Below are 10082 nucleotides of genomic sequence, written 5' to 3' on the forward strand. Positions count from 1 at the left end.
AATGCATATGATTATTACACAACTTAGATACAATTCAGATCAAATCAAATAAACAGAGAAACTCATTCCTATAGTAAAAGCCTACTATAATATTGTTGGCCTGTGAAACAAGTATTAGTCAAGTCCTACAATAATAGCCTTGTAAAAGATTTTACCATATCATATTATTGTTATTACTCGCCACTCTAATGAGATGTATTGAGAAAAAAAACGTAGAAACCACCAAAAAGTTCCAGGTGGGAAATACCTGTAATCTATTCACAATCTAAACAAACTGAAACACCTTTCACATACTTGATAATAAGTAGTATTTATTAAGTCCTTTCTATACAGCAGGCACTAATTAGGCATGATTTTGTGTATATGTATAATATTTACATTTGTATACATATTCAATTAATCCTTCTAATAGCTCTGTGATACAGAAATTATTATCACTATTTAAAGATGAGTAAAGTGGAGGACAGGGAAGATAAGTAATTTGCCCAAGGTCACACAGCTAGTCAGTGGCAAAGCTGGGCTCTGAACAACCTGGCCCCAGAGTCTGTACATTTGACTGCTGTGCTACGAACTTCGAAAGCACATGAGTCCTGTTTCTACTTCAGTTGTGCCATACACAGTAGACAAAGTTAAAAGAGGGCACAGTCACAAATGATACTTTCTCCCTCTCATTACAAAATAACAACAAAAGCTTTTTAAAATACAGCGCCAGACCACCTAAGATACTACTAGCACTATGTAACCTTAGAAACATCTATCACCCTCCACAAGCACAGTAGCTTGTTTCAAAGCTCAGATAAGCAGAGTGCTACTGATCAATCATGTAAAAGATCATTTTTCCCTGGCCTTCTTCAGTCTCCTTTGGAGGCCAGCTTCTTCAGCACACTCAAAACAATTCACCCTGAGATCCACATCTCTCTCTCACCCCTTTTCTTTTTCCCTTCACATCACAATTCTAATGGGGTCTAACCACTTTTCTGACCCATGTAGAAATGACCAAAAAGAAAGATATACAGAGAGAGGTTATTTTGGGGTTTGCTTTTTCAGGCCCTAGCCTCCAAGAAGGTCCACGCATTTCTTCCTTGCTGGTAGAGAAACTTGGTTGAATTAGGATATTCTTAAAAACAGAAGCAAAGTGTATCTAAACCCTGGTCACTTAAGGACTCCAGAGACAGAACTTCAGTGGTAAAGGCTGTTTTTCATAAGAAGGGAATGGACAGTCGGAAACAATATCCTTTTTAGGCACACTGAATCTGCTGCATTTAATATAACCCTAGGTCAGACTGTGAAAGCAGAGTTGCTAAAGGCCACATTCTGACCTCAGATCGTGGGCGCGTATCACTGTGCATTTTATAAAATTAGCTACAGTGCAGCCTCTCTCTCTGTGTGTGTGTGTTTGTGTGTGTGCGTACATGCAGTGAAGCTAACTTTTATAAAATAGACAGCAACATGTACCCATGCCATTTGAGATTAGTATCAAGCCAAACTCTGATTTTAATTTATAAAACTACTTTGTAACTACAACAATTCTATCTCAAGGTGGGTCCCTGGGGAATGATAGGCATCATCAGAGAGGCCCCTGCCTCAGCACCTAGTCGCACACGATTCTCCAATATCATAAAAAATAACTTACAGAGAGAGGGCAGAAATACAAAACTTGCTCCCAAACACAAGGGAGAAAGCAGCCAGAAACGTCGGCCCATCAGGTACTCTTAGCTATTTCTAAGGTCTGTGCTTCACACATTATTCTCTTATAAAATATGACAGAAGACATTTTGGCTACCACGAACTGTAAAGTGTTTTGTACACTTAGCCCTAGATGGAATGAATTACTGAGCTACACCTAGCAAACCAGGAGACAGAAGAGAGTACATCAGAAACAGGCACCATCATTTACAATCTATACCTCTAAAATGTGGTTCTAAGAGTACATTAACTAGCCAATATAGCAATGAAATCTGATGGAAAAAAAGCTCACATCCTACCATAACTAGGCCTGGTTGGGATTTTTTTCCAATAAGAGAAAGCCTAAAATCTATGCCTTCACCACAAAGCTCGTGGTCTTATAAAATCTTATGCTGGAAATCCTTAACGCCCCCTAAAGCCCTATTCTGTAGGTCATACTCTCATTATCTTGTTCTGCGATCAGTCTGATTAAATTATACAAAATTACGAATACATCACTCAGAATGAAGAGATTAGCTCCAGCCAATTCTGTTTGTTTTTCCTTGTCCTGTCCTAATATTCCAGTGGATATTTAAAAATGAAGAACGGAGGAAGACATGGCAACTTCAAATGGGGACAAAGGATATATTAACCTAATCTCAGAAATACGCTGCCTTCAGCTTTCACAGATGGCACCGCTGACCAGTCATAGAAACAGGGGTAGCAATGTGGGCTCCACCATCATTTCCCTCTCTCACACCTTGTGCTGCAGTCTCAATGTTAGTGTCCCCCCAAATTCATGTTGAAACTTAATCCCCAATGTGATAGTATTAGAGATGGGGCCTTTGGGAGGTGACTAGATCGTGAGGATAGAGCCCTCAAGAAAGGGATTAGTGCATTTATAAAAGGGGCCCTAGAGAGCTTGTGTGTCCCTCCCACTATAGAAGGACACAGCAAAAAGATACCATCATTGAAGCAGAGATTGAGCCCTCAGCAAACACTGAATCTGCTGGCACCTTGATCTTGGACTTCCCAACTTCCAGAACTGTAGGCAATACATTTCCACTGTTTATAACGTACCCAGTTTAAGATATTTTGTTACAGCAGCCAAACGGTCTGAGACATCTTGTCATCTTTAAGTCCAAAGATACCAATTTGCTTACAAGTGAGCAGGGTTAAAGATAGTGGATCAGAGTTTTTCTCTTTTGTGAAACTAACTTGTCCAGACAGGATCCGAACCCAAACTAACTTGTCCAGACAGGATCCGAACCCAAACTAACTTGTCCAAACAGGATCTGAACCCAAACTACTGGGATTACTTAAGTAAACTATTTACCAACTCAGCGAGGCACCATACATTTTCAATCCAGCCTTTTCTACAAGAACACATTGACATTAATAGAACTCCCTGTATTTTAAACCAACTTCTGAGCTGAGGAGAAGCCTGCGTCATCACTCTACCAACACACTCTCCCTTAGGTGTGTCCATAGTCTTTGTCCATCTGATTTTACAAGCCTCACAAGATAGAGATTTTCTACACCTCCCTTGGAATTCTCCTAATAGAGGCCATTCAAAGACTCTAAAATCTCAAATGCACAGCAAGCTCTCACACTGGCCAAAAGCTGTCCAATTTATACTTATCCAGCATGATTTATTAACACTTTGTGCAGCGAGACTTGTCAACTCACACCAGCTGTGTCATCCCCAGAGTGAGACGGTAGCATGCAGGTAAATTAAAAATCAGTTTTTTTATTAGAAACTATTTTGAAGCATGAAAAGGAATGTGATTTTGAGTTTTCTTTCCTATTTTTACAGGAAAGCTCAGTGATACCCTACTTACTGTATTAGGAATACAGGGAATTTTTTTTCAGAGAACAGATAGGCATTATTATCCAGCATCAACCTAGACTGCTTCTGGGTACCTTGGAATCATTAGCTCTGGCTGACAGGATCAGTGAACTATTTTGCCACTTCAAACTCAAATTTTTTCCCACGTGGTCCCTGCCACGGTTAGTCAGGAGGTACTGCCCGTTCACTGCAAAAATTAATAAAAATAAATAAAGGAAAAGAGTTCAATCTTTCATCCTTTCTCTTTCGTTAGACACAAAAACATTGGTAAAATGATAAAAATAAGACATTCTATTGCTTTTCAGTCATTTTGCTTCCCAATTTTACTAGAAAGCAAGAAAGAATTTTTAAAAGTTTTGTTAATGAAGAACACAATAACCTGATCTGGTCTTGACCCACAACTGAGTAAACAATGAAAATACTGGAATAACAAAACAACTGCTTTATTAACTTTTCCTTTGTGCTCCCCCTCGGGAATAGGCATCAGGCAAATTTCCAATGGTAAATATAATAGGATCTAAACTTGCACACGTTTATGTGTAAGTTGAAGCAAATGAAGAAGTAAGTGATCACCAATGGTAAAAAAAGATTTACAGATGTAACCAACACAAGAGGACACCCTTCCTCATCCTTTCCCCCTTCAGTTTGTGATTCCAAATGTAAAAATGTTCATAAAGTGCCTAGTCCCATGCGTGGTAACAGTCACAGCATCAGTTAGCCACACAGTTATCCGCTCTTCCATTTTCTCAGGCTGACAAACTTTTTCAAGTTATCCAGTTCAGGATTCTGCTAAACACAAGCAGGTGCCATAGCTTAATAGCGCCTCTTGGATATTTTTTTAAATATAGTATTGGACCTTGTTAATGGAAAGAACTTTTGTAAAAGAGCCATCAACAACAGCAGAATCATATTTAAATCCCAAAATGATAATTACTGCTCTAGGCCAAGAAATAAAAGCTGTATCTTTTGTAATAATTTTTAAAACCACCGCTCAAAACTAGTGTAGGTTTAATACCCTTTGCTTAGGGTCACCTGCAAAAGTTAATACATGACTTCTTTTGATTTTTTTTTTTTTTTTTTTTTTTTTTTGAGACGGAGTCTCGCTCTGTCGCCCGGGCTGGAGTGCAGTGGCCGGATCTCAGCTCACTGCAAGCTCCGCCTCCCGGGTTTACGCCATTCTCCTGCCTCAGCCTCCCGAGTAGCTGGGACTACAGGCGCCCGCCACCTCGCCCGGCTAGTTTTTTGTATTTTTTAGTAGAGACGGGGTTTCACCGTGTTAGCCAGGATGGTCTTGATCTCCTGACCTCGTGATCCGCCCGTCTCGCCCTCCCAAAGTGCTGGGATTACAGGCTTGAGCCACCGCGCCCGGCCGACTTCTTTTGATTTGTAGACAGTAAGATCGCCATTCAACCGTACAGTATAGGCCATCTTTTTCTGCATATGTATGAGGCCCATATAACAAAACAAATACAGATACAAACACACACACTTCAGAGGCCCAGGAGGAAATGGCTGTGTAGAATTTTAAATCAGAAACCCAAGGCTTAGGTTAGTAGTGTCAGGTTAAAGGCTAACCCATCTCCAAAGCTAATTCGGTTCTGAACAGTCCCATGGGTGTCTAGCTGAACAGAAGGAGCTAGGAAACCTTAGCAGGCCGGAGCCCAGACTGGGGAATTGCTGGGACTCTGTGCCAGGGGCTGAGGCTCACCCCAGACTTGGTATCAGATAATACCAAGTGCTAGTCTGGATTTCCAGGACTAATCCACTCCAGGGTGGAACTTCCAGGTTCCCTGGTGTCTGTGCTGTGTAGTGGGAGGACTGTGGGCTTTGTAGATCCAGACTGTGTCTGGCTGGTATTGTACTTAATATCAGAAAAATAGATCCAACACAGAAAGAGTCTATAAGTAGCAATGCTTTATGCTGTAGAATTCTTAGGGGGGTGCAGACACAGGGAGAGACCTAAGAGGAAGTGGAAAGCCCTCCTAATTTTCTATAGATTCAGTTTTCGTAAGTTCCTTTTTTTTTTCTTTTTTGTATTCGAATTCTAATTTGCACTTCTTAAATGTGTTTACAGGTTCTACAGATTCTTAAAACAATGTATTAACAGTGGCTATTAACCACTTTTGTATTTACTCAAAAGGGCTCTTTGGCTTCAAAAATAGTTTTTCCCCTCTCATTCAAGATCTCCCTTCTCCTCCTCCGTTACACACTCCTTTCTTTTAGAATCAACTTTTAAATCTGCCCCTATTTAACTTCTTAAAACCCTGGGATGACTTCTAGGAGGAATACTTTAATCCCTAGACTTCCTATATTTTAAGTTTGATACAAAACTCCAGCGAAAGAGAAATCCTCCTCTCACATATAAACAAACAAACAAACAAAGTGTCTAGCATTAAAACTGGGACTTAGAACTACAATTATATTCGACATTAAATACAAATTAACACTAATTTTTCCCAAAGTCAATAATTACTACTTCACACCACTTGCAAGTTTCAAGACTCACTCAGCACTTAGCAAGCCTTGGGTGACTGTGACTGAACTGCAAAATACACCATTTGCCCAGAAATTGCGAAGTCCAGACGCAAACTGCTTTAAAAACATGTGTAAAACACACTTAGCACAGGCAACATACATCCACAAAACTCCATTCAATTCAAAGGTAAGTGGAAAAGCTCAGAAAATTAAGGCCTCATTTTCAAAACTGCAGAGACTTTTACGGTGTTTCCAAAGGTAATTGCTTCTTACTTCAGTAAAAGTCACTTTATGTGACTGAAAGAGGGAGGTGATTTTTTTTTTTGAGTGAGTGGATAACAGGATTCAATCAGACAGCAAAGTAGGAGAGTCCACTCTCAAAATACAACTTCATCACCAGGTACCGACGCGCAGGAAAGGCCCACCAAGCACACGAGCTAAAATGGAGCCTGAATTTCCTCTCAGACGCAGAGGGTAGTCGCAGGAGGTCAGGGTCAAGGTCATCAGCAGGGCACGCTGCAGCTGCCCGACTGCACTGCACACAAGAGGAGGGAAGGCGTTCCATCTCCGTCACAGCCGCAACAGATAAATCCCTTCTCTCCCACCCTCCCTCTAACCCCGCCAACATTTTTTTTTTAAGCAGGGGGAGACGAGAAGAAAGGGAAAATGACCAAATAACCTCACCGCCCTGTTTTCGCACACAAGCTCATCAGCTCCCAAAGTTGCCATCTAAGGGCAAGTTCGCAGAGAACACTGAAGCCCATTTTGTCCGAGCAGGGCAGACCTCCCCTGACCCCCCCAGAATTCCTGCCTCCTCTACCTCCCCCCACACGCCCCCGACAAGAGCCGGGCAGCGCGGCAGTCCGGCCATGTGCACGCACACTCTTCCACCAACTGCTGCGAGTTTTCTGTGAATCGCAGCGCGGAGCCTCCCAACTCGCCCTCCCCGACTCCACCGCCTTCTCCTTCCTCGCACAAAATTTCCCTACACACGCAGCCGCCTGCGAGTGATTTTATGTGCATATATATTACATATGTGATATTATCCTCAGAACCTCTAGCGGGCAGGCAAAGAAAGGACTGCACAGGGGCATTTTCTTTTTTTTTTTTTAAAGGAAAGGGAAAAAAGCAAAACCCAAGCCCTCTGCGTCGACTCCTGCGTACCGGGAAGGGGAAAGAAAGAGGAATGTTTGCTGAGCGGACTGCTTGCAAGTGCCCTTGCTCGCCACTTCGGCTGCGGCCCGGGTGACACGGAGGCGCGGGGGCGCCCGGCCCGAGCAGCCCGCACCCCCCTCCCGGTCCCCTGGGCAGGCACCGCCGCGGATATTTCGCGAGGGGGAGATCGATCGCGCTGCCTGTCTGCAGCGGAAACGCACACGCTCACACACAACCCGAGCCCGAGACACCATAACCTTAACCCTTCCCCCACCCTCCGTGAACTTCAGGTGACCGACCACGTCGGCCTGACACCCGGGCGGGCCGGCGCTCCGGCTCCACTCCCGCCCCCAGCCCGGGTTTTGCAGGATCGGGCTCCGAGCAGCGCCAAACCGCCGAGAGAGGGGAGTAGTGTGGGGGGAGAGAAGAGAAATTGACCCTCCGTCTCCCCCGACCCCTCCCTCCGGCGCCTCCCGCGTCCCCTCCTCCCCGTCACCCCGCCCCACGCCTTCTCCCCTGCCCCCTCTTCCCTGCATTCAAGGAGCCGGGCGGCCCCGGGGGATATTTTTAGTTGTTTCTTTCTCCTTCACTTTTAGCTTTAGCAGCATCTCGGAACACTCAAAGCGGAGAAAGACTGGGGGCTTGGGGGGAGCTGGAGAGGGAGTGGGGGAAAAGTTAAGAGTCGCGCAAAGAGAAGCCGGAGGGAGGGCGTAGAGGGACCGGGGGCGCGGGTGGAGGAGGGGAAGGGGACCGGGCCGTGCCGGCGGGTGTGTGTCTCCAGTTGGCGTGTGTGGCTGCCGCCGGGGAGGGCTGTGATGCACTTTAGTCCTGGACTCTGCTCAGGCTCGCCAAGGAGGGGGTCTGAGAGCCCGAGTCTCGCCCGGCTCCGTCTGCTCCGACTGACCCAGCATTTTATTGCGGCCAGGAGCCCTGCTCCTCCCTCCCCTCGGCTCTGCAGGGACCTCGCGCGCCGCGAGCCGCCCTGCCTCCTGCCTCCGCCTCGGCGCAGCTCCCGCACCCCACATCCGCCCGCCGCTGCCCGGCCTCGCCCCCCGCCCGGCCGCCCCGCGCCCCGGCGCGCCCCCTCGCCCCGGCGCCGCGGGAGCAGCCGCCCGGCGGCGCGTGTGTACCCGTCTGTTTGTGTGCGGTGCCCCTACACCCTCCCCAGGCGCTCCCGCCTCGCCCGCCCCCGACTCCCCTCCTCCGCCGCCGCCTCCTCCACCTCCGCCTCCTCCTGCTCCAGCCGCCGCCGCCGCTGCCGCCGGCGGCTCGGGGGCCGACCAACCCCGGCGCAACCTTTAGCCAGGGACGGACCTCTCCCTGGATCCTGTACCCGGCGGCTGCTGCGCGCCCTCTCCCCGACACCCCCAAACGCCATGTCACGGCCCCCAGCCCTCCGCGCGCCCCGACCCCCGCACCCTCAGGCGCCGGAATCCACAAGGAATTTTTTTTTTTAAGATTCCAACCTCTCCCACCTCCCCCCACCAAACCCCCGATAAAACCCCCGGCATCCACACTACTCCCCTCCTCCCTTCTCTTGCCCCCTCCCCCCAGCAACCCGGAGTGAGGAGGGGGAAGGGGAGGGAAAGGGAAAAAAAAAAGCCCGATCTCAAGGAAAAAAAGAGGGGGGGTGAGAGAAAGAAAGAAAAAGAGAGAGAGAATAGAAAGGGCACGGGGCTGATCATCACCAACATGGCTGCCTCAGCATAGACCTAAACGAGGAGTAACCCGGGCTGTGTCTTTGTCAGTTTCACCTCTGTAACCCTAAACTAATGCAGAAAACAACGGAGGAGGCTGCGGAGGGGAAAGAGGAGAGGGAGGGCGAGAAAATGGCACGAGAGGAGGTGGAGAAGGGATGACTTACGTGAGGGAAGGCGCTTGGGCTGCTCCTGCTTCCTCCTGGGCATTTTCCCCCTTTTCTCACATTCTCCTCCTTGGTTAATGTGAGATCAAATAAACCCCCGTGGGGGCAGAGAGGCAGACACTGGCAGGAGCGGGGAGGTAGTTGGGGGGCGGGCGGGCGGGCAGGGGGAAACCCCTTCTCCGGTGTGTGCAATGGGTTGAAGCTTGTTTCCTGGAGCCAGAAGAGGGGTTTTCTTCTTTTCTTTCCTTTCTTTTTTCCTTTTTTTTTTTTTTTTAATTTTTGGTCGTGCACCTGGCTTGTCCCCGAGCGTAATATTCTTCAATGGAAACGGATCTAATAGGTGTGAGTGTGTGTGTGTCCTATGCTCGCGTGTGTGATGGGAGGTATAAATAAATGAGTGCCGGTGCGGCGGTGTCTATGGCCGCGCTCTGTGTCTCCGAGCCCCTAACACTAATGTCGGGATCAAAGGGCAGCGGCGGCGGCAGCACAGCTCACAGCTCGCTCTCTTGCTCTCTCTCTCTCTTTCTCGCTCTCTCTCCTCTCGCGCTCTCTCTCTCGCTCTCTCTCTGTCACACACACACTCACACACACACAGAGGCACAGACTGAGGGAAAGAGAGAGCTACACACACACACACACACACACACACGCACGCACACACAGAGAGAGCAAAGAGGAAGGTGCCCCAAAGCTTCCAGGGCGGACTCAGCCTCGGATTTACAACCGCTGTGTCTGGAAAGAATGGGGGGCGCGCGTGCGGGGGTGGGATGGAGTTCTTCACATTTATCCCGCTAGTCACCAAATCTAGGGGGGAAAAAGTTTTTCCCACTCTTTAAACGAAGATTACTTCATTATTTTACTGATTTTTTAAAAGGAAATAAATTTCTCTCTTAACTTTCTTTTGTTTATTAAGCTACATTTTGTTCTGTATGTAATTCTGCAGGCTTTTGTCCCTACCCATCACCTTAAATCTGGAGGTTACCGTCTCCCACACACTCTCCAAAAACATTCCAATAAAACTAATTTTAAAAAAACTGAAAAGACAACATATGGTGAAATCAATAACTTGGTTGA

General features: G+C 47.0%; 1 protein-coding gene across 6 annotated transcripts in view; it reads right to left on the reverse strand.

Annotated features, from left to right (window-relative positions):
• Positions 1 to 9837, reverse strand: part of ZNF827 (zinc finger protein 827) — a 177663-nt gene extending 167826 nt beyond the window's left edge. For 5 of the 6 annotated variants that reach the window (XM_033215403.1, XM_033215402.1, XM_033215404.1 and 2 more), the window contains exon 1: positions 9009 to 9837. In XM_033215403.1, coding sequence (XP_033071294.1) covers positions 9009 to 9051 — 43 coding nt within the window. In that variant the 5' untranslated portion in view covers positions 9052 to 9837. The remainder of the gene's footprint in view (positions 1 to 9008) is intronic. The other variant, XM_033215405.1, reaches the window with a different exon arrangement.
• Positions 9838 to 10082: the final 245 nt, after the last annotated feature.

This window comes from Trachypithecus francoisi, unplaced genomic scaffold (assembly GCF_009764315.1).
Source record: "Trachypithecus francoisi isolate TF-2019V2 unplaced genomic scaffold, Tfra_2.0 Lachesis_group1, whole genome shotgun sequence".
Lineage (NCBI taxonomy): Eukaryota > Metazoa > Chordata > Mammalia > Primates > Cercopithecidae > Trachypithecus > Trachypithecus francoisi.